At 39.7% G+C, this 24521-nt stretch overlaps 1 protein-coding gene across 2 annotated transcripts in view; it reads left to right on the forward strand.

The window, feature by feature from the left end:
• SHROOM2 (shroom family member 2) overlaps positions 1-24521 on the forward strand; it is a 117548-nt gene that overhangs the window by 81059 nt on the left and 11968 nt on the right. For both annotated transcript variants that reach the window (XM_041416556.1, XM_041416557.1), the window contains exons 5-7: positions 1852-1955; positions 18720-19469; positions 23206-23757. In XM_041416556.1, the coding sequence (XP_041272490.1) occupies positions 1852-1955; positions 18720-19469; positions 23206-23757 (1406 nt within the window). The remainder of the gene's footprint in view (positions 1-1851; positions 1956-18719; positions 19470-23205; positions 23758-24521) is intronic.

The raw sequence follows: 24521 nt of genomic DNA on the forward strand, positions 1-24521 counted from the left end.
TATGTAGTACGGTGTTTGCCTTTTTTCAGTAAAGGAGTGAATGTTATAGGTAGCTGTCTTAAGTAAAATGAGGAAGATTGAAGTTTGTGCTGCACAAGAGCAATTGGAACAAAGTAATTTCTTGTGTGCTGTAGTCAGGTGGAAAAAAAACCTTGATTGCTTTGCTAATACCCTCTCTTTTACAGTACAGATTTTGAAGGTTCAAAGCAATTTTCACTCAGACTTATTTTTTCATTGGTGTGGCTGTATTCCCTGTTTAAATTCTCTGAAACTATGAAGAAAAGTGTTCCACATGTCAATAACACATACTTTTGTGTAATTTTTTACATTCTAATTAATTCTAATGTTCTAATCATTTCCATGGATTTCCTCTTTTCTTCTAAACTTGCTTCATGCAAAATCACATGGGACAAAAATTCTGCCTGATAAAGTTTAGAGATTACAATTATGTCTGTTAATGTTAAAGCCACAGCAACAATGAAACTGCTTAATATTTTGTTTTATGTAAGTTTGCTTGATTTAAGATGTATACATTTATTCCTTAGAGAGATGCCAAAAGTCTGCTCAACTTGCAAGTAAATACTACGTTAATTTTTAACCAAGCAGGGCCAGGCAATGGTTGGCAGGTAGCACTGGAAGTAAACAGAGAAACCAAGTCTCTTTGGTTCTCTTATGTTAAAAGATGTTGTTCAAGCTACTATGAGATTGCCTGATATGTATAAGGAGTCAGAGTGTGTTCAACCTGTGTTGAACTTCGTCTTCTGCAAGAATAGAATTGAAGCAAAGTAGTTGTTTATTACTTTTTCTTTATTTTTCCCCTCGTGATAAAAACAATGCATACAGACATACACAGGTCACCTGTGGGGGGGTGTGTGTGTGTAGACATGGAGTAGAATGAGAATAGCTCAAAGAGAAACAAAAATGTTGATCTCTTAAAGTTATCGACTGTCTTTCCATAAGTTTTTTGTTTCTTTAAGTTTGGCAAAAGTTATTTTTGAACTCTACATGCAGACTTTACTATGCGGATAATTTACAAGGATAGGGATTCAAAGCACTGAAAATATTCACCTGGAAGTTACTTTGCAAATTAAATTCACTGAATTATTAAATAATTGCCTACCCAGCAGAAAAAAAAAAAAATCATACAATCTATTCCCTGTATGCATTTCTGGTTTATTAGTCAGTGCTCTTAAGTTCAGTATAGGCCTCCTGGGGCAAAAAGCAGACACCTGTTTAGGCACCTGGAAAATATGGTGATAAGTGCATTGAAGATGCTTACAACAGACTGAAGTAAATAAAGATGTTGTTTTGCATATATGATTCAGATTATTCCAGTGCTAATGCTCAATTAAATTTCCTGTAGGTTCAGTGTTTGTAATGCAAAGCTATGCTTTGGGTGGGGTTGTTTGAAGATAGGGAGATAATAACGTTCTGGAACAGCACTGTTGGTGTTTTACTGAGAAACTGAAGTACTCGCATGGGGATTCACAATCTTGTGCATACTTGCATCTCCTAAAATGTGAGCAACTCTTCTGCAACTGCCGTGCCTCTTTTTTTTGTTTGTTTTTGCCAAATGGAAGTTGCACACGTTTATAAAAATGTTAAGCTCTTCTGTAGATCAGCAAAGCAGAACAGCAACGCGAGCACAGCCTGGTCGGGAGTGCAGCGCAGGAGGTCGCAGAGCACGCTGTACTGCTTAAAACCAAACAAGCTTAAAACATGCTATGCTGTTGACTTCATGTATATTTGAACAGAGCAAACCCACAAATAAGAGGTTCCATAATCACAGATTTTTTGGGAGTCTGAAGCATGATGACTTGGTCTCTTATTTGTACTACAAACCTCTTTTAGGAAGTATCAGTTGAAGTAAGGAGGCAAGCAGAGGATTTAAATGAAGATGGGGAGTGTGTTTTCTCTAACATTAACAAACTGGATGAGAGGAACTGCACTGTAGGGTAAGTACAGTGTTTCTTCATTTCTCTCTCTCTGAAAGATTTGGTTTTGACCAATCTTCTTGACAAATTTCTCTGATCTGATCTTTCCCTGACTCAAACTGCAAGTTCTGCTGTGATGATTTCAGAGTGCCTTCTTCCCTTACTTCCCTCCTTCTCCCCAAATACTTCAATGTGCATGATAGAACTAATTTGGGACTGAAATTTCTGGGGACTCTAGTGTGAGCTTAAAGAAATTGTTGAGTGTTGAGCATATTATAGTTTGTTCAAAGGTAGTTGATTCTTATTTGTATGCGTGAATTATTTCTGTGATAGTTACAGGGGTTTTTTGTGGGTAGATGGGGCCCTGGGGTTTCCCAAAAGAGATTTCCAGTATTATCCTTGGCAAAAAAGCATGTTGCTGAAACATAGTAGTGCTGTAAATTGGCCTTTGCTTTTCTTGTGCCTTTACACAGAATACAGTACATGAAGACACTAAAGTTTGTTTTACTGTTTGAAGAGCTCCGATTTTCTCTGTTAATTCATGTTTTAATTAATAGACAATGTTTTCAAACCCTTTTCAAAGATATGACTGTATGCACAGTGTAGTTAAAATCCTCTAAATATCTAGCATGCTGACGGTTGTCCTCATCCTGGCCCCGCTGTGGTGTAAGCAATGATTCCAGCAGTCGCTGGTTCTGCGGCTGCTGAAGCCGAGCTGAGGGTGTGCACACACTGTTGTTACCAGGTCTGACAGCTCTGGGTTTTATAACAGAGGGAACCCATGCACAGGAAGAAAGAACCTCTGTAAGCTTTCGTCAGTTCTGTAAGTGGTATTGATCTCTCAAGGGAGAGGAAATTATGAACTGTAGCAAACATACACTCTAGCTGTGACCATAAAACCTGTTAAAAAGTTGGTAGTTATTTGTGGATTCATATGATTGTATTTTGCATTGCTTATGGCTTAGCTGAAGAGACCACCCCCCGTTTTTCTAGTTTTTGGTAGCCCTTTGTACTTAGGGTAGCGATTCCAAAACGAGCAGCCCACGAGGGTGCGAGTGTGCCCGCACGGTGGGGAGGCGGGGGCAGGATGAGCCGGGAGCGGCCGGGCTGCTGTGGGTGGGCAGCATCTCTGGACAAGTGAAATGATTTCCATCTAGCAGCGCCGAAGCCGAGTCACAAAAGCCTGTGAATAATACTCCTACGCCAGCATTTTAGCAGTGTTTGTGCAGCACAATTCTTGCTTTATAATCATGGAATCCATGAAAATCACATGACTGGGCACCAGCTGCAGTAACTTTTTTTTCAGCTGGAGCCCTATTTTGACATACTATTTCAGATGTGGTATTTGGCTTTTTTAGTACATTACAGAAGGTTTTGTGAAATGGTCTTTTTCGCAGTCTTTGTCTCAACATTGATATGCAAGGGCTTGATATGCCTTCTGTATTAAAAAACCTAACTGATTAAAATCCCTCATTTGGGCATTTAATTCCTGTGTTGTGAACTACCACTGTGTGATAATGAATGGCTGCCTTATGGGAAAGAATATATATTTCCGTGTGCTCCTTTTTTACAAGGCATTCTTGTGCTCAAAAGGAACTGGCCTCATGGCATGGATTGATTTTTATGATTTTTGAGCTGCCCTAAAGGCATTTAGCTTTCTATTTTTTAAAATCTAGCAATCTGCAAATGACTAGAAAATCTACCCAATTCAGGGTATATTCTAGAACATGAATAGTAATCAAATCTGAGGTCTTCCTTATGGTCATATTTAATACTCTGTTTTAAAATTTATGTTTGGATTAAATAGCTGGCAGGTGTTATTTTGTGCTACTGAGACCTGTGTGCTCTGGTGACCTTTGTGCTACCGAAGTCAGTGTGATGGGGCTGAACACAGGAGTGCCCCTTGTGCATTTGTGGGCATGAGATTTGCAGGAACCCAAGCTGAGAGGTGCTGTGGAGTCCAGGGGTGCTTTTTCCAGGTTAGAGACTGTCCTACACTACAGGGTGCTTCTGGCCTCCCTCCCCTTCAGTTGTTCTGAGAAATGAAAAAAAACTAACTTGAAATAAACTTTGAATAGCTACCATTTACAGCTTCCCTGATTATTTTCCTCAGAAATAGGGAATACAAGTTTTTTTTAAATGACTCTAGAATGAAAAAGGGTTAGAATATTGTAACAGCAAATGGCTTTTTAAAAACAAACAAACAAAAATGAAGATGTTTGATATTTTTTCCTCCTGAGCATTTTGCTACAGTATTTTCTTGGCTGTTCTTTTTTAGCACACAATTGTAAAACGTAAATTAACAGTACTTTGAAAAATTGGGGGTGCGGGGTGAATGTTGAGTTGATGAGGATAGTTTGTGAACCTCTTCATCTCTGAGCTCTGTTTTTCCACTCCGAGGTTACTGAGTGCTTCCAATGAATTCAGGTTGTTTCATCTTCCTTTTTAGGAAAGCTGCACCATGTTCTTCTGAACTGCAGTATTTAATAGTTTAGGATATTACTTTTGTAGGAAGAGAAAATAGTGGTCCATCGGAGCCATTGTCATCTCTTATGGAAGAACCAAACCACTCTTACAAACTTACAGGGATGCAGTCATCTAACACGAGATGAGTATTTTTATATTGAGGGGTTGCTGTGATTCTATGGATGTTCTTAACTTTAGGACAGCTTACAAGCATTATACAATTCAGCTGATCTTTAAAACAAAAGAAAAATGCTGCTTTTTTATTTTTGTTGTGCCACTTGTTCTATTTCAAATTAGTTACAAAAGCTTACCTTTTTATGGATGTGAAGTCTCTGCTTCTTAAAACATGTCTCTCTTTCTGCATTTGTAAAATTACTTAAACAGATTATATAATTACCTTCCTTATAAAAATCTCCACAATTTCTAAGCTGAAATAGACTATCAGAAAGTTAAAGAGGGGAATGGATGCTCTGACCAGTAGTCTCTGGCTTCCTGCAGTATGACATGCACACATAAGTCATTCTGCATCAAAAGAATCATGCTTTATGATCTGATTCTTAAGATTGCCATCTACCAGAGATGTTTACAGCCATTGCCTTTATTTACTTTCTAAGAACATTTGACTCCTAGCTCTATTAATTTGTTCCTGTGATGTCTGTTAAAGTTACATAACTTGAAAAAGTGAAAAATTATATCTGAGATCACAGGCTACAGAAAATATTTCATCGTTTAATAGGTGTCAAGTCCAAGAGCATATGCGTGTCAAGTGTAGGACCACAGTGTGACTCAACTCTTAATTAAACACCGTAAAATATTTTTCAGTGTTTTCATACCTTAGTAGTTACTCCCATTTGAGTTGAGCTCTTGAAGACAGAGGAATAGCCTTTACAATACAAAACCAAAATAAAAATAATTTCTTAATGCTTAAATTGTCCTAAATGCCCAAGTATAATGTTCTAGAAAAGTCTTTCATAATCCAGAAACAGGAGCCTATGGACATGCTCCCAAGTTTTTTATTAGGCTCTTTACAAGAAAGATTTTTCAACACCTGGTGAATATCTGGGCTCCATGCTCACCAAGAGGAGCAGCAAATTATTGTGCAAGGAAGGAGGAGGACTTTCAGCAACACAGGAATATGACTGACCTTATGTCTTCTGAACTGAGTGAGATGGAAAAGAATTTAAAAATTACCAGTAGTCTATTTGTGCATGTGTTGATTTGTATCATGCATATATGGATGTTTGTGTGTATGTATATACAGACATAAAAAAATATATTTGTGTATTGATTGTTATTTCTCTTAGTTTTTTCTGATTTGTGACCGTTATAGGGGTTGGGGTTTACCTATCTATGAGGACTAATTAACAGTGGGGGGAAAAAAACCCCAGCAATTCACAACACACATTTGGACAAATTAGTTTCCTTGTGTTTACAGTGGTAGATGGTGTTAATTATTCATTGGAAATATTCTTAGAAACTACAGTTTTTCATAACTCCAGAAATTTTAAATTCTATGTTTTGTTTGGATTTCTTTGACTGTGATGTCAAAAAAATTAATAATGTCAAAAAAATTAATAAGGTACCAATGTACAGTGTTAGGATCAGCTTAACTAGGAACTGAGCTACTGAAATACAAGACTTGAAGCCTTGGAGGTTTTTAGCAAAAAAGCAAAAAAATGTAGCAAAAGGGCCATTTCCTTAATTAGTTAATGAGAACTTTTGCCAGCATTGTGTTGCATATCTATTTGAAACTTCTTTATTAAGAATCATAAAGTCCTAGAATAGTTCAGTTCGGAAGGGACCTTAAAAATCATCTAGTTCCAACCCTCCTGCCATAGCCAGGGAATTTTCCACTAGACCAGGTTACTCAGGCCCCATCCAGCCTGGTCATTGACACCTCCAGGCATGGGGAGTCACAGCTTCTCTGGATAACCTGCTCCAGTGCCTCACCACCCTCAAAGTAAAGAGTTTCCTTCTAATACCTAATCTAAACCTGCCTTCCTCCATCTTAAGGCCATTCCCCCTTGTCCTGTCACTACTTGCCATTGTGGAAAGTCCCTCTCCAGTTTTTTTGTAGCCCTCTTTAGGTACTGGAAGGTGCTGTAAGGTCTCCCTGGAGCCTTTTCTTCTCCAGGTGAACAGCCCCAACTCTGTTCTCAATGAGATGTTCCAATCCTGTGATCACAGTAGTGGCCCTCCTCTAGACACATTCCAGCAGGGCCACATTTTTCTTCTTTTGGGGACCCTAGAGCTGAATGCAGTAATCAAGGTGGGTTTCACAAAAGCAGAGGGGGAGAATTCCCCTTCCTTGACCTGCTGGCCAGACTGCTTTTGATGTAGCCATTTGGCTTTCTGAGCTGGGAGTGCACACTGTCAATTCATTATTGAGCTTTTTGTCCACAAACACCCCAAAGTCTTCCTTCCCAAGGCTGGTCTTGGTCCATTCTCAGCCTGAACTTCTGCTTGAGATTGCTCTGACCCAGGGGCAGAACCTGGCACTTGGCCTTTTTGGCTTTCCTGAGGTTACTCATTTATTGTTGCAGTTAACAGTCAGTCTGTGAGTTGCTTTTCCTGACTGAACATTGCAGGACAAGTATGTCTCACGCATTGAAGGACTTACCAAGACATTACCAGAGCTATGTAAAGAAAATGTTTTCCCCCTTTTCTGTGTGAGGAAGAAATTGTATGATCTTGTACAACTACTTCCTTAGAAATCATTGGAAAAATTACTTTGGCAAACATTTCATGCATGTGTTAACAAGCTCCACAGCTTTCTCTTCTCCAGGCTGAACAATTCCAACTTTCTCATCATGTCTTCACAGGAGAGGTGTTCCATCCCTCTGATCACCTCCCTGGCACTCCTCTGGACTTGCTCCAGCAGGTCCATGTCCTTAGCATTTCTTTATTATGAGATGCAGATTATTAAGGCATTTCTCAGACCTTTTGGTTTTGCCTGTGATGTCATTGTGTCTGACATAGCAATGACACAGTATAGTCTGGGCTGTTAAAAAGTTTGTATTTTGTTTGAAAATGGGAAAAACCTACTGTAGTTCTTCCTATGCATATAAAGGAGAGTAAGCATCTCTTCATATATGAGAAACCCCCTGTAACCTTTCATGTTCCTTAGGTTTCTGTGAATACTTGTAATTAGTACAGGTTTCACTGCCATGAACTTTCAGTGTACCAGTGTATGTGACTGACTAATAACAGATATATAAATATCACACTCTGAGGCAGTGGAACCTTGAATCACTGGTACACGATGGCAGCTGATGGGTGTTGATGCTTAAAAGCAGGCCAAAAGTCTACCTAGACAGGTTTTTTTCTCTGTGTGAGCCAGTAGCAGATGCTTGGAGGGGCAAACAGAAAACCAGGGCAAACCAGGAGCCATGCAGCTGGGTATCTTGTTAAGCCTCTGCTGGTTTGTCTATCTTTGAGCTTTGTTTGATTTTGGGGGTCTTGTTTAATTTTTCACTGCTGTGAAGTATGAAGATTGTATGTTGATAGAACAGTCTGTGAAATTCAGCTTTTCCTTCTTGTGTAGCAGTAATTTCTGTTTTACATCATTGTATAGGTTGCTGAAGTACAGGAAGATCTCTCCTGTGGGTTCCTTTGCATTTATTAAATCTGAATAAATTCCTCATAGCAGCAACTGCTGCCACCTAGTTTTTCACCCCTTTGTAAGTCATCTGTATCTAATGAGTTCTGATGTGAATGATGTGATGAGATGAGTGAGGTCTCTCTCTCATGGGAGTCAAATTTTTAAGAGCCTCGGGTGAGATAAAATTTAATTTTCTACCTCATCTAAAAATCCAAAGTCTGTGTCATCCAGATCACTCTTGTCTCTATGTGTAGTTAGTCTTTCTAAGATGGGTAGTGCATCCAAGACACATCTTTTCTACACATGCCCAAATTATTCTTTGTCAATTTTACTCATTAGTGCAGCTGCTGAATCTCTTAATAAAATTTCTACTTTTTTTCTTATTTCAGATGTTAGGTTTATGATTCTGAAGTTCTCCAGATTCATAAATGAGTTGGTTTTTTTAAAATCTTGCTCTCTTTCCCTCATTCCTTCTCTTCAGCACCTTCACACCTTCCTTCCCCAACAATGAGTGTGTCACTGAGCTCGAGCAGCTGTCCGAGTATCAGAGCAGTGGGTAGCTGTGCATCACAGATCCCAGTTCAGCCATTTCCTGTGGAAGTTTCAGGTGATTGTCATATGGCCCAGGTAGCTTATGACTGCCCACTCTTAATGGTGTTCAGCATCTGAGAATAGTTCCTGCAATGGCTGTTTGCTTGTGGAGTTGTGAAGGGGAGACCGTGTCCATTTTTTGCTGCAGCCTTATTTTCTTTGTATTCTTACTATTGTACTTTCATCCTTGTAATCTGTTTGGCAGATACCCATGTTTGAAGAAGTGCTTGTTTTACACTTTTTTTGGTTTTGTTTTTTAATCCTAACACGCCTAAGGATTTGTACCTCAGCTTTTGTTTTAAAATTTCTTTATTTGCTATATTTTGCTTATGCATCTGCTTTGCTAAATTAGTTCTGGATTTTCCTCATTTAAGTAGGACCTAAGTTCTCTGACGGATGTTCCTTTTAATTGCTATTTAATTCAACCTTTGGAGGGGGCAGAGAGAGGGAAGGAAGAATAGTGGTTGGGTGTTTTGGTAGGTGTTACACATTGCCTCTGAGTTTCATATATTGTATCTTCAGTTGCATGTTATCTCTTAGCATTATACCATCTGGCTTGTTATCTTAAAAAATATTAATCTCATGTATGGAAATGTCCTTTTCAAAATTAGATACCACTGTGTGGATTCTTTATATTTCAAAAAAGACTTCTCTAAATGCATATGGCCACTGGCACAGGGTAGCTCTTCAAATAGCAAAGTTTTGAACCAGATTCTTCTCATGCCTCAGGATCAAGGCAGAAGTTGCATGATAAATTGTCCCACTTGTAGTCTTTTTCTTCCTCTTGTTGTCCATTTTAACACTTCCAGGCTAGTTGAGCTGAGAGATGTGTGGGCATCTTCATAAGCATCACAAATGCATTATTTTGGGATTTGGAGGTTGGTTGTGGCTACATAAATTGTTAAAACTTGCAGGCTCTTGCCACTGCCTCCCCATTGCTCACTCTCCTGGCAGCTGGCGGCTGTTAGGTGTGCATCCTGCAGATCAGTGAGGTGCTCCACTCGGGCTCACCAGCAGCTCATTAAATGGGTGCTGGACTGCCTCCAAAACCTGTGCTTGGTTTACAGTGCTGCAGTAATACAGCCCTGTTTCTCCCCCATCCAATTTGTGCATTCTCCACACCCTTGAAAATATGGACTCTCCCTCTACCTTCATTAGGTGAACTTTGAATCCCTGTTTCTAAACTTGAGGGTGGCTATCCTATCTTATATATCCCCTTTCTTCTGCTTGCAGCTTTTTGCTACCAAGTAAAGTTATTTTTGCTTTAATTGCTCCTGGCACATCTGTTCTCCTCACTGTGCATGCAGTGACAGCTAGGGGTGTATGAGGCCATCATGGGCTGATAAAAGGAAGTGTTGGAGGGTGGTTTCTTCTTATGGAAAGTTTCCTTCCTTGCCCTTAAAGATATTACCAAGCATGAGGAGCTGGAAGAAGTCCTAGACATAATTCTGAACTTGAGTGTGAGTAAAAGAACACCCAAAAGTGTTTGTGGAGAGAGAAACAGAGATAAATTTACACACATTAGTTCATTTTTGTATTCTGGTTTGATCTTATTGCTTTTCCTGGAAATAGGATTAGAATGAAAACCATCTAAAGATGTGCATTTTTTGTTGCATTGCTTGAAATTCAGCTATCTTCATGTAGCCCTGTTGATGATAACAGCTTAGTATGGAGATTTAGAGCTAACGTAAGATGTAGTCTCCAGTGGTTAAAGTCATAAAAGCATCATGTGTTGATGCATTGTAGATTTTATTTTTCCTTAAGTTACTTGATGAAAAGCATAATTGGAAATAGGTGACTGATTTGTCTCTTCAGTGTAACAATTCATGCTTTTCTGACATATGGAGTGGCTTTATGGTGTTCTGGTACTAAAAGCTAGCCTGTGAAATGTTCACTTTCTGCTATAAGCCCTTAGGCAGCATGCTTATGGTTTGCTGTCACGCAGGAGACTGTTTATATCAGTAAACGTGAGTGAAGTCTTGTCCTAAAAAGTAATGTGGCAGCTATAGCTTCCATTTCTCTGCATGGGCCAGCCAGACTTGCTGCAGTCTGTTAACCAGTAGTATTGTATTATGTGGAGTTTTTTCTTGAAGTCGTTCTCACTCTATTGAAATCAAATAGGCTTTTGGAGGCAGAAAAATTTTAGGGGAGGTTATTTACTGGATATCTTGCTAGTCTATGTGGTTTTGTGTGCAATTTAAATAACATTTTCCTATTAAAGTGGTCATCTTTAAAATTATCTTTTTGTACATATTAAAGCCTTATCCACGACTTTTCTATTGAGTCTTTAATATGTTCTTGTAGATCAATTGAAAGGAGCTTGAGCTTTGCTCTGATGAAAGCCACGATGCCTTCTAAAGATGGAGCGTGGGGGTGGCAATGTGCTCATGCAGCATGAAAGCATTCAGTTCTTTCCCTGCAGAATCTCCTGCAAGAGAGGGCGCCTGTGCACACAACACATGCAAAAAAATTCAGGCTGGAGGGCTGTTGATGAAGACTCTCCTCTAGAATTAAAGACATGGTTATTTGAATGTTGTTCAGAAGGGAACCTAGACACATTGATCTTTTAAAATCATTGTAAATAGTTAAAACTTGACTTAAGAGCTGTAGTTGTGGAAATGCAGATCATGATTTTCACAAATGAAAACCCTTAGAAAATTAAAGGACTTTTAAGTTTTGGTTTTTTTTTTTTTTTTAATAAGCAAATCCAGGAGGTGGGGGTGGGGGAAAGGAAAAGCTTTGAAGTCTCTGAGATCTTTTCCCTGAGGTCAGAAGTTTCTGGTGATGTAACATACAATACAGACTAAGCCTTCACTTATCAAGGTTAAAGTTGACAGAGCTTGTATGAACTTGTCAATCATAGGAAGCAGGCAAAAACAAGCCAGCTGTTGTAAGGCATGGCTTTGAAAATCCTCTGCGTTACAGTAAATGAGACGCAGAGGTTGAGGCAGATTCAGTTCTGCACGGCTTTCAAACTGGCTGGCGCATTTGCAAGGATGCAAAGCTCACATATCCAGTGAATATGGGTAAAAAGCCGTAAATCCTGGTAAGATTGTCTTGTCTTTAGTGTTAAAGCATGAAAGAAATTGCTAGAGGTGTGTGCCTTATTTACCATTTTTTGTCAGTTGTGAACAGGAATTTGCAGTGTTAATTCATACAGTATTTCTTTTGTTCTTCAGGTCTTTGAGCACAGGCTGCATCTTCTGCCTCTATCAGCAGAAGCTACAGTAGCAAATTAGCAATGATGCAATGCTTGGTACAGAATTTTATTTTGCTTAGTGCAATCTACTGCTCTGTTTGCTGATGGGTTGGGAGAATGGGGGAAAACGTGAGTTAATTCCAGCTAAGATGCTCTGTGTGCATATGCTCGCACACACGCGCTGTTTTTAGCAGCTTTTGTTTTCACAGTTGGCATCATGCACACTGGAATTAGAAGGCAGTGCCTTTCGAAAATACTTGTTTTCTGGACTGAGGGCTGCAGTGCCGTTGTTGTGGCTCAGGGTGCCAGGCTCAGGGTTCCTCTCGGCTAGGGGTGGTGCGAGAGCTTTTCATCTTGTTATTTGCCTGGCAAGCCTGTTACTGTGAGTACAGGCTTGCACGAAGACCTTTTCCACAGCAGCAGGAGCTGTTAGCTGGGACTGTGAGAGAATTGGATGTGACTATTAGAAGCAAGCGGGTGAGTGTGGCTCAGAGTGAAAAGATGGCTATTGAAATGTGTGCATGTTAATTAATTTAAATAACTGGATTAGGATTTTTTTTTTCCTTTAGAGATGAGCTAGTTATGTGTTCTTTTTTAGTGAGAGAATGCCTGAGAATCCCAGGTGACCTAGTTGTTATTCACAAAGTGTTTCATTTTATAGCTTGTCTTCTGTTACCTAATTCTTGTTCAGCTGCAAGCAGCTGTTTTCAGTAGTAATAGCAACAAGAAAATAGCAACAGCATTATCAGGACAAAAAAGTCTAAATGGAAAAAAAAAAATCAAAGGAGTGGCAACTGGAATGTAGGGGTTTTTTTAGTAAATTGACAAAATAATCATTCTTCTTTGAGCTTTTTTTTAATGTGATTGTGATTTCCTTGTTAGCAGTGTTGGAAAATACTGTCTTTTGTCTCTGCAATGGTTGCCATTTGTGTAATATGATGGTTCTCGTTATACTGTTGGGATATTCTGATGATTGAATTCAGTGTGTAAGTACTGAACACATTAACTGGCTGACTTGAGTAGAAGTAATTTTAATTCCATGCAGGTAATCCCCTGTGTGCTAGGAGAGGCATGCAATAGATAAAGCAATAAGAATACAGCCATAAAAATTACCTTTTATTGTTTATTTTTGATGTGCAGCAGAATGGAGGAGGGGCTTTTGTTTTCTGAACTAAGGAAGGGAAAGCATCATTCCCCCTGCCCTTCCCCACAAAATTCTTCCCTTCTGCATAAAGGCCCTTGTGCTGCTATAAGAAATATAAATTTAATCAGATTTTATTTTTGTTATGGGCCTATGTCTTTTGCTATTACCTATGACTGGCCTACATCCATCAACAAAACTTTGTTTATTTACTGCAGAATTGGAATGGATATGTTCTTTATTATTTATTTATGTATGATTTTCATGGGGCAAGAGGTAACATTTTTAGAGAGGCAGAATGAGACATGAAAACTCATTGCAGTGTGTATATTGCCATGCAGGCAGGACAGGAGAGAAATTCTGGTGGGATCGATGGACTGGCAAGCAGTGTCTGTTACTGTATTTCATTCTGTGATGAAGCCAGGTGATAATGCAAGGGTTGTTAAGGTAGAGTGACATTTTGCTTTATCACATTGGGTGCAACAACTAAGCTGTATTTAGTGTGACTGACTAAACAGATAGCTGCCATTGAGGCACAGATACTGTTAACAGGCTTTCAGAGACAGAATTGAAAAACCAAGACTTGCCATGATAAACGGGTTGTAGTGTACCAGTGATGTGCTGTGGGATATACATTGTGAAATATCTTGCTAGTTTTGTACCTTCAATTGTCTTCTGACAGGCTATTTTTTTTTTCCCCCTTGAGAGAGAGAAAGCATTCTCTCATCATTCAGTATTCATTATTCTTTTCATCTTAACACATGTTTTGGTTTTAGGACCGTTTGCTTCAGCAGTGCTTCTTGGATGCTACTTGCCATCATCTGTCTCTTCAGACCAAGGCACTGGACAGCTCTACTTCTTTGTAGTGGCTTATATGCTGTGCCTCTTCATGGCATGACTGTCAGGCTACAGCCATCATGGCTCTTTAGAGGGTTCTTTATTCTCTGCATTTATCTTTTAAGATTTCTAAGTAGTTTCATGAAGCTCTCATGTAGCATCTTTGGAATATGTTTCATATGTCGCTGAGTGATGGATAGTGTGTGCTGTACTGACTCAGTAGTGAAAGCAGATAGAGAGTTCATTAAAAAAATGAGCCAGTGGTGAAATAATAGCCCTGGTATTGCATGTCCAAATTGTGGTTTTGTGTTGTCAGTGTCTCCTGAGTATTGCAATAGTAAAACCAATTTAAGGGCTTAACTGGTCCCGGACCCTCTGAAAAAAAAAGGATATGGGACTCAGATGACGATTCAGATAAATAATAGACAGGAGACATCTCTGTGCAAGTGAAGTTCTGAGTCAAGTTGTAGTCCACAGAGAACTCAGATTTAATTCTAAGTTGGCTAAACTTGGTTGGCATAATGGTTGTCTAAATATAGGGATCTTGTGAGATCTGAGATAGCCTTGACTTCCACCTGCCTTCTCTTAGGGGAGCTGATGCCTTTGAATCTTTAAATGTTCTGAAATCATAGAAGACACCCATCATGCATTAGTTAGTGCTTATGAATATGGATTAAAATGTGGCATTAGACGGCAGATTTTTTCCTGAATTTCCAACAGTCTTGTCCTATGCAGCCCATTCTAACTTCATAGCATTGTGTTGTCTCAAGCAGAACTATACTGGATAGAAGAAACTAGCCTTTATTTGTGGATTATTGCAGAAGTGCTTTTGGATCCCAGTGTGCCATGTGATAGACAAATACACAATGAAAACACAGTTTCAGCATATGAAGTTCATAGCTTAAAAAGTTTTGGCAAGAGCTGTGCCTATAAACAGGATTTTGTCATATGCAAAGACAGTGTTTCCCAATTGCTTTAAGCCACATGGTAATCTGTTCAAGCCAGGTCAGGTCCTTGATCCTTGTTTCTGTGGGGCTGTACAATTCCTACTGCTTGTATGCTGGAAAGAGCAGGAAGACACAGCTCAAAGTGTCTAAGAAGGACACTGCCTCTTCTGGCAGAGTATCTGCATATGGTAACTTTAAAGGGACTGCAAAACTGTGGCCTTGATTTTGAGTGTTTGTTTTTGTAGGGTGAGGATTTTTATGGAAGAGTCATACTCAGGTATGAAGGCCTTTTTCCAATGTAGCTTGTAGTTCTTGAGAAGGAATTTAAATTAAATCAGAAACAGCCACTCCATTTGCTCTCCTTTGCCAGTGAGTTAGTGCAGGACATATCATTGGTTACATAACTGTGCTTATGTTTTATGGTGAAACTTTTGCACAGAGGTCAGGTCTTTAACGAATGATGCATTTTTCAAATGTTGGCTAATGCATTTTTGCAAAGCTTATCTAGTCTGGGATTTTGAAGTTGGAGCGTCTCGTGGCACTGTTTGGGTTGGCCTGAAGTATTCTCAAGAAACTGTAAATCAGACAGATAAAAATCAAACACATTGAGTTTACTGAAATCACTTTCATTTATTGAGATACAACATTGGATCAGATCATTCTATCTCTCTATCCAGACTTAGTCAAGTCTTGAGTATGGGGCAAATGAAGAAAGTGATGTGGAGTTGTTTTTTATGGCAACCAAAAATGTTATTCTTCTGATAGGCATCTATACATAATGATTCATTTTTGTAAATGCTCACTGACTCCACTGGCAGGCTTCAGGTTAATGTGTGTGTATGTGGTTTAACCTTGATGCAAGAGCTCACATTATTGTTACCTCTCTCTGGTTTGTTGGAATAGCCTGTTTGTATTATTGCTCGGGGGACTGGAGGTGTCCAGGCTGGGGATGAGATTTGGGAGGTTTTTGCCCAGCTTATTCTTTACGTGGCCTTCACATTTCAGTCTTGAGTGTGTATGCCCCAAGCTAACAGGGCCAGAAGGAAACTGAGAGGTACTTGTCCATTTAGGTAGAAAGTAATTTGTGCCAGTATGGAGATCCACATTCCCACCCCCACTGCAGTAAGTGATGCTGGTGTGGCTGTGGCACTGGGAAGGTGCAAGACACAGAGCAAAGCTTCTCCTGTATTCACTGATGAGTGCTCAGCCTCTTGTCTCTCTACACAGATCCCCTCTGGGAATGCTGAGCCCTCTGCTAAATGAGAGCTTCTCAAAAATGCGAAGGACTGGCTTGTGTAATGAAGCAATTCTTCTTTTCAGTTAGAAGCCTACACTGGTTTTCTGCCTCCTGCTGTTTAGATATGAAAGCTCCTACAGCAAAATACTAAAACCAAATGCAGTAGAAAAGGCTCTAGTACTAGACTCACCCTTACTGAATACTACTTTGTAGCAATAGCATAAGACTCTTAATTACACTTCCTTTGCAGCTCGGGTTAAGTGACTGCTGTAAGTTGCCTGACAGTGAAAGCTGTGATGCGCCGTGCCGGGTTGGGGAATGTGTGTGAGCTTTCCTGGTTCTGTTGTCTCAGAAAGGCTCCTGCAACTTGGATAATCGTGGCATTGTATTATGGGGGTGGGGGAGCTTTGGATTTGATGATAGCTAAGAGTTTAATGTTTTTGATGTTGGCTGGTTTGTTATCTAGAATGAAAATAGTAATTAAGTCAATTGTCATGTTTTCAGATGATTTAAAACTGTCCTGTCTCTCACTTTGTGATGTTTGGTTATAAATGATGAGTTCCTTTCAGTGGTATGTTATCTTTGCATAATCCTATGGGCCTCATTTCCAAACCAGCTGTATTCTTGCCATATTATTACATGATGCACTGACAAATAGCAAGCAGCTTAGTGCACTTCTCAGTATTGATAATAATATAACACCTTTGCAGGTTCTTGCCACTGTGTTCTCCTGGGGCTTGAAGCTTGTTTTCTTTTCCTCCTTTCTGAACAGTAAGCTTACATCTCTCCAGAATAATGTGATAAGCATGTTTTGCATGAAGACGCACTCACACTGAATGCAATTTAGCTTCAGTAAATGTAGCCACCACCTCTCCTTGGACCCATTTTGTGTGGCGCTCCAAAATTTTTTATTAATTTTGTGGAAGCTGTATGAAGTCATGTGTGTAATCTCTGAATTTTATCTCCATGTTTGCAAATATGGCATCTCTAAATTTCTCTCTGCTGCAATTCTTTATGTTCTTTTGCTCAGTTTTGGAAGATGACAGCACTGCTAGAGCATTCATTGCTTCTGAGCCAGCTTAAAAAAAAAACTTATATATACACACACCAATATATTGGTTACATGTTTTGGATATGCAGATGTGTCAGATTGGTGGTGTTCTCTGTCCTGTTTGCTTTCACCAGCACCCCCAATCCCAAAGTGCATGTGAAGTTCATGGTATACTTTGCAAACTGGCTAGGTAATGCATGTAATTCATGTCTTCACAACATTTTGTGTCTTGCCCTTGATTTTTCTGTGCACCTGAGAGCATCTGTTGCATTGGTTTTTGTTGTGGCTTATGGACGTGAAGGTGCATTGGGAGGCCTTGAAGACCTTTTGCATGGGTTAATGAGGAGAAAATTGTGCTGTTCATGGATTATCTAGACAATGAAAAATGCTGGTTTAAACACGGTATTTCATATGTAAGGCCTGCAGTCTTTATTTGCTAAATATTTCCATTAAAATTAGTGGATCTATTTACAGGCCTGGTTCTGCTTACTTTGAACTCACTAGGGAAAATGAGCTGACTCTTGAGATGCCAAGATGCCGTGTAGCCAAATCTGAATAGTGTTGGTCTTTCGGGCCTTTTGTATAATTTTTTACTTCACAAAACTGTCCTTCATCTACTGTTAGAAGAGGAGTCGATAGATACTGCTTTGGAAATCAGAATTGACTCTGAATTTGACAGACAACTTGAAGTTGTCTGAACCAACTACTCTTAGTTAAGAGCAATATGAGGAGACTTGAATGTCAACAACACTAATCTCCTCATTCATGTTAAATTTAAAATTTACTGGTAAAAGTTGAGTTTTAAGCCTCCTTTAAAGCAGAGGGCAATCCAGTCTCCTCTCAGGGCTCCAGAGGTACTTTCTCCTGCCTTCTGCTCCTTCCCCAATTTGTCTTTATCTGGTGAGCACAAATGTACTATGTCTCTTGTGGCAAAGGACAAGCATGGAACTGCGAAAGGCTTTTTCCTGACTAGAGAAACTAGAATAAACCCAAAACCATTTAGGATAAGATAAGGCCTTTTTAGCCATTGTTTGTCATTTGTGTTGACAGGGCAAAAGAAGTTCAACCTTAAAATAAGTTTGACCAGAAAATAAATTTCTAAATTTTCTTTTCTGCCTTGATCAGGAGATAGTGACTTTCCTTTCCCCAATTTTTTAGCTTCAGCAAATGTTTTGTTTGCTCTCTTCATTTTGCAGCAGACACAAAAATTCAACCTCCTGATTGGTAATTAAAGTTCCTGGTATTCAGTTCACATTTAAAAATGTTACTGAAGTATTATTGCACCTAGATAAGAAATGTGTTTCACACACTTTGTTACTGACTTGGGAGCAAGAGGAGAATGAAATTTTAGTATTAGAATTGCTCTTCTGGAGACAGTTTTGTTTTCTACCAACATTTGGCCGTTTGGCTGTGCATTTAACTAAGCTGTGCACAGTGTAGTGCCTCGGGTTACCCAGGGGTTGTGTTGCATCCTGTGGCGCTCCATACCCTAATTTAGCCTGACATTATGTTTGGACTCATCACGTTAGATTAAGTACACCATGTGTGCCCATACATGAGAGGATGTTTTTGTGCTGTGCAGTTACCATAGATTGAGGAGTTGGTGTTCAATGTTGGATGTGATCTTTGTGTTCAAGCTTCCTGGGCTGGTGCATTGGCCTTGCACTGAAGGGAATAAATTAAGTAGCATACTAAAAGTATGTTCTTTTCTCTAGGCAAGCTGACACAGCAGCCCTGAGGGAAAACCCACAAGAGAAGAGTGATCAACTGGACCAGAATTTAGGCCATAAGTGGAAGTCTTCTGTCAGACCTTTGCATGTGCAAGAACCTACAGTTCTGCCTCACGAAAGTCGGGGCAGGTCTGGGACATTGCCTAGTGACTACCGATACTCTCAGGAAAATGTGAGTGAGAAGAGCAAGGATTGTAGCCTGCCTCACCTGCCCTACTCTGAGCCACAGACCTTGAATGAGAACCACTCCTGTCAGTCCTGGAGCAGAGGAGAGGAAAACCACAGAACAGAGCCAGTGCCGCTGAACAAGAAGCGTGGACCTGCTCCTCAGAGGCCACCACCACCCAAAAGAGATAAATACAAGCGACCAGATATTTCTGCACCATCGCTCGGCGCCTCTTCTGAATCTCTGCTGGTAGCAGCCAGCCGGCCCTTTCTGTCCTCATCCCCCAGCTCCGCCCAAGTCTTTGCCAGTCAGTCCGCCCTCTGTCAGAGCCCTGCAGCTTTCAATGGAAAACTGAAGAGTGCTAATCCACAGCAGCTCCAGCAAGTGTCATCCACAGAGAATGTTTGTCAGCACTTAGAAGAAAAAACACACCTTAAGTCTGAGTCTTCCAAGTATCGGTATCTTCAAAAACCTGGCATGGAGTCATCAAGGTCCCCTTCTCCCCAGTTTGCACCACAGAAGCTCACTGATAAACCTCCTGTGTCCCTACACGATGAGAACCCAGCCAGGTACTAGATGTAACTCCTTTACTATTTTATTAACACTTTTTGCCCAGTTAGACTGTATTATTGATTGTCTCTTCGTTTTCTTTACACATTCTTCAAGTTCATTAAGCACTGAGCCATTGCAGCATATTTTAGAGACCACAGACATGTGTGAAATTCCTTTTGGTACTATTAATGTCCTTCAGCTGGTCTGTGGTTTCTTTTAGTTGACTTGTGCTGCCCAGGTGTTACACCAGTAGATAGCAGAAAATTGAAAGGGAAGGGTTCTAAGGGATTTTCCTCTGAAAGTACAGGCAAAGTCAGAAAAGTCCCTGTCATCCTTTCCCCTACCTGAGTCTGTATATGTATAAACATGAATCAGTGTTGGGAGGGACAAAGCAGATGTGGGAAGGGAAACTGGATCCTTTGTGAGAACATGTTTTGAAAACACACAGAGTAATATACACTTGCCAAATCATGACTGGTTTTATGTTGCTTTTACAGTGAAATGTGGCACTTCAGGTTGTCTGTTGAGGGGTCCTCAACACATTATGTTGACAAGGACTGAACACTCAGTAGGAGATTGTCAGTAGTTTCCCAGGGTAGATAAACTCAGAATTAGACAACTGACTGAAATTAATGGATTGCGGCATCTGTCATATGCTGCTAACATCATAAAAGGTTATTCTCCCACAAGATAACAAACTCTTCCAGGAAGCCCAGGAATCTTGGTTTTCATAAATCCTTCAGCACTATAATTCATGGTTAAAGAATGAAAACAAAACCTCTAAATTTTTGCAGAGGTTGCTTCTCTGAGCAAAAGCAGTTGGCATGGCTTTTCTCTACTCTAATGTAAGTGGTTGAACAAACTCAGGCTGTTTTCCATTTTGCCTCATGACATGAAAACATGAATCACTTTTTTTCCTAAATAAGCCTTGATGTTTTTCCTCTTACAACTGGAGGAAAAAATGAAGTTTCATTCTGCTGTGTTTTTAACATGAAGTAATAGTATAATTTACAATGAGAAGTGCAATAAGTCATATGAACCCTAGAACCCATGTGCTAAGGTAGATGACAGTAATGACTTCCTTCATATTTTGCTTTGACTTCCTTAATGTATTACTTTATGAACAGATATGAAGGATGCTAGAAAGGCAATTGTATTTGTCCTTCCTTTCTGCTAAGCTTTAATATTGAAATGAGCACTGAGGTGTGCCTAATTATATGCCCATATCTGAAAGACTAAATACTTACCCTGCAAATCTTCTGTTAACATTTAAAATTCTTAGGCCCAGACAGCTCTTGTTTGCACACAATGTATTGTCCCCAGTTAATAATTAAATTACTCACTAAAACAGGTTCAGCCAAAAAGGACAAGTGTGGTGGCCATACCTCAGAACTTTTTATAGGGTATTTATTTCATATGAATAAAATATGTTAAGTAGATTTATCTTAATACATAGTTAATCAGATTTGGCTTATTATTTCTATTGGCTCCTTGCGTATGAGAGTTTGGACATGCCACTTTGCATGCTGGGGGCAGCTAATGTTTGATGATGTTAGCTTATAGCTTTTGTACTCTTTTAGGAGAAGTGTCTTGTTCATCAGCAGGCCAAGGTGAGTGTGTGTGCAGGGTTTCCTGCAGTGATTTAGGCAGAATAATGTGTGTGGGGCAAGCGCACACACACACACATTACTGTGTGGTGTACTGATGGTGTACTGTACCCTGATGGTGTACACAACTCAGCTATTGCCAAAGACAGCTGTTTAGCAACAGCAAAGCTGAAAAGAGTGCATCAATAGATTTCCACTAAACCTAAACTCAAGTCAAGGAGAGACTCTTTGTGGTTGGGTTAAACTTTGGAATGTGCAGAGATGCTGCAAGTCAAAATTTCATGCTGCCTTTCCACAAATGGAAAAGCTTCAGAAATCAGCAGGGTAGTGATTGCAGAAACAGAATTTTTGAAGCACCTGGTGTTGAATTGTCTTTGCTTTTACTGAGAGCAATCGATTTAATGATGCTTGAAGTTTCTGGAAAATCTTTGACTAGGCTGAGAGGAATGTACTCAAAGTCTCAAAACAGATGCTGGGCATTTTAGATGCTTTAGCACTTTAGATCATCATTTTAGATGATTTAGCACTCAGCTCACTTCTTTTCCTGTTGCCCCCTCATACATTTATGCATTCATCTTATATTTCCACCAAATTCCAAAATACATTTGTCTTCACATTCTAATGGAGCTGCAAATGTGTGGGCTTTAATTAAAATAAGATAAGGAAAGGGTTGGGGGTGGTGGCTGGGCACTGCCCAGCTCTGCTGCAGTCAGGAAGAGGGTCCTAATGTGCAGGTGGGGAGCTGGGTCTAAGCAGTGGGCGCGGAAGTGAGCTCTTCGAAGTGACAGTCCCCTTGAATGAAAACAGCCTGATGAAATGGGAGTGGGGAGGTTCAGCATGGGCTGGAAAACCTGCTCCAGGAGTTGAATCAGTATGTCAAAGCATATCCACAAAGCTTGTGGAAAGTAAATACCTACTGGAGGGCTGCACGTTCATTCAGAGGCAAATATACATTTAAAATACAAGATACAAAAAATGTCAAGTCAAACAGATTCTGCTGTTCCAAACAGTAGAAAAGTATAAGCTTATTTTAGGGAAAGTGACACACCCACACTTAGAGAAAAAGAGCTGTAGTATGTCTTGGTCACTTATCTGAAAGGCGGTGAGCTACCCAGCCAGATGAAACCAGATATTTTAGCTAGTAGGCAATGTTCCTTTCTTTGCTGTAGAGCTTCCAAACCCACATTATGACAATAATTTTAAACTTTTTGCAAACTCAGAACCACTAAACTAGACTTCAGTTTCTTATATGGTTTACATACACTACAGATGTTTCTGTAATGTTATTTAACATGTTATTGTCCAGTTTAAAAATCTTAAGTTAGCATCTGCTTTATATACCTTTCCTTACTGAACGGCTAAGGTGGCCCTTTGTGCTGTGCAGTGCAGAACTTCTGCTACAAGCTTCTCTTAAAAAGGATATCCAGAACTGTGTGTTATCCTCTTCAATGACCAGTTTCTCTTCTTTAAGTGGAAAACTAGGACACTATGGTAGGATCTATTTATTAAGCTTCTATATCATATGTGAAATTTTATAAGTGAAGATTTTTTTTAACCATGTAATTAAGTTTTGAATGATTTCCAGATTTCTCATGTGTGGTTGGTTGTTATTCTTGTAGCGCAGCAAAAACCTAGCCTGTGGGATGCTCCCATCTGGTCTGTTGTCTCTTCCCTTGGAAGAGCTGAGAATTGATGTGAGGCATCAGACTCCCCAGGCAGCTCAGCTGCCTGTCAGGCCAAAAGGCCACTGTTGGATCTGTGTGAGGCAGTGAGGGTGGGCTGAGGGCACGTTTTCCTCTGTGCCTGTGGCAGCAAAGGGGTAAAAGGTGATTCAGTAGTGCTGTCTGAAATCTGGGGCCTGGCTGCTGAGAATGGACCCTGGCATTCATGGAAACAAGCAGAAGTCCTGTATCATTAGTATTGTACAAGGCTGATGTTAGGATCCCTTACAAATGAACTAATAATACTATTTAAAACTTGTGGGTGGAAAAGAATGTGTAGATTTACGTTTTGAGATACAGTGCTAGGAGTAGTCCATTATTTCACTCTCTTACCTGTCTTTTTTGGGTTTCCCCTCTGATTTGCAGATGTGAATTGAGATTTAAGGTTCTTAAATTTCTAAGGATGAATTTTGTTTATTTTCCAGAATTGAAAGGGTTATAGACAACAATACTACAGTGAAAATGGTTCCCATCAAGATAGTTCATTCTGAGAGCAGCGCAGAGAAGGAGAGTCGGCAGAGCCTTGTCAGTACCATGGAGCCTCCTGCTTTACCCAGTGGTTTGGAAAAGGACCAGATTAAAACACTCAGCACTTCTGAGCAATCCTATTCACGATTTTGTGCTTACACCAGGCAAGGTGTAGAGCCAGAGCCAGAAGCCAGAACCAAACCGGTTGACCCTCAACCAGCTGAAGAACCTGGAAGCAACTTGAAGGACAGCAGTGCTGCCACACAAGCATCAAGCTATGTAAAGGCCAAAGAAAAGACCTTTGAAGACTGGAAATCAGAGGAACTTGCTAGAGAAATTGTGGGAAGAGATAAATCTCTAGCAGACATACTAGATCCTAATGTGAAAATAAAAACAACAATGGATCTGATGGTTGGTATATTCCCTAAAGATGAACATCTCCTGGAAGAAGCTCAGCAGCGCAGGAAGCTTCTGCCAAAAGTTCCCTCTCCAAAAATTTCAGAAGAGAAGTGAGTATCACTTTCTGTAAGCTGGTGTGTCTTTGTAAGCTTCTATCCAGAGTGTGTCAGTATTCCATGGGGGCTGGAGGTGAGTCTTCCTTCTGCGGAGGGTCTTTTCTGAGACTTCTGTGATAAAATAGTAGTCAAGCATATACTACTAGTGATACCATTAATGACAGAAACAACACTGTTGTACAGTATGAAAGATTTCCAAGACATGGTTGAAAGCCAGTTTTTGACAACTTAAGAAATAATTAACTTTTGCCATTTCGTCGTGATTACATAATCTACTAAGATCATCCAGTCTAGTAACTGGATAGAGAAGGAACAATATTCTTGCTTTTTTATGTGATGAAAATTTATGATGACACCTTGAAGCAGGCATGAGGCATTTCCTAGAAGTGAATGAGATCAAAGAAAGAAAATAATTGAATTCCATTCACATTGATGTTCTGTTTTTGTTTTCTTGATACAAATTATCTGTTAAGTTGTATCCTTCTCAAGAAGTTTGATTCCCAGATCCAAAAGTTAAATACTTATATTGTACTATCCCAAAAGGATACTGTCTATGACACTGAGATTTTTTTTTACACTACTTTGTAAAATGTAACTTTTTGTTTTGTTTCCAGATGCAATATCTTTGATGCATTTCAGTTCTTGTAATGATGTATGATCTTCTGCATGGTTTCAGTTTTAACTTTTGCTGAGCATGTACTGAATTCATACAGATTTTATTCTCAGATAGTGTTTATTTATCTAATTTGTATAGGTAA

Source organism: Onychostruthus taczanowskii, unplaced genomic scaffold (genome assembly GCF_017590055.1).
Source record: "Onychostruthus taczanowskii isolate IOZ18803 unplaced genomic scaffold, ASM1759005v1 scaffold52, whole genome shotgun sequence".
In the NCBI taxonomy this organism is placed as follows: Eukaryota; Metazoa; Chordata; class Aves; order Passeriformes; family Passeridae; genus Onychostruthus; species Onychostruthus taczanowskii.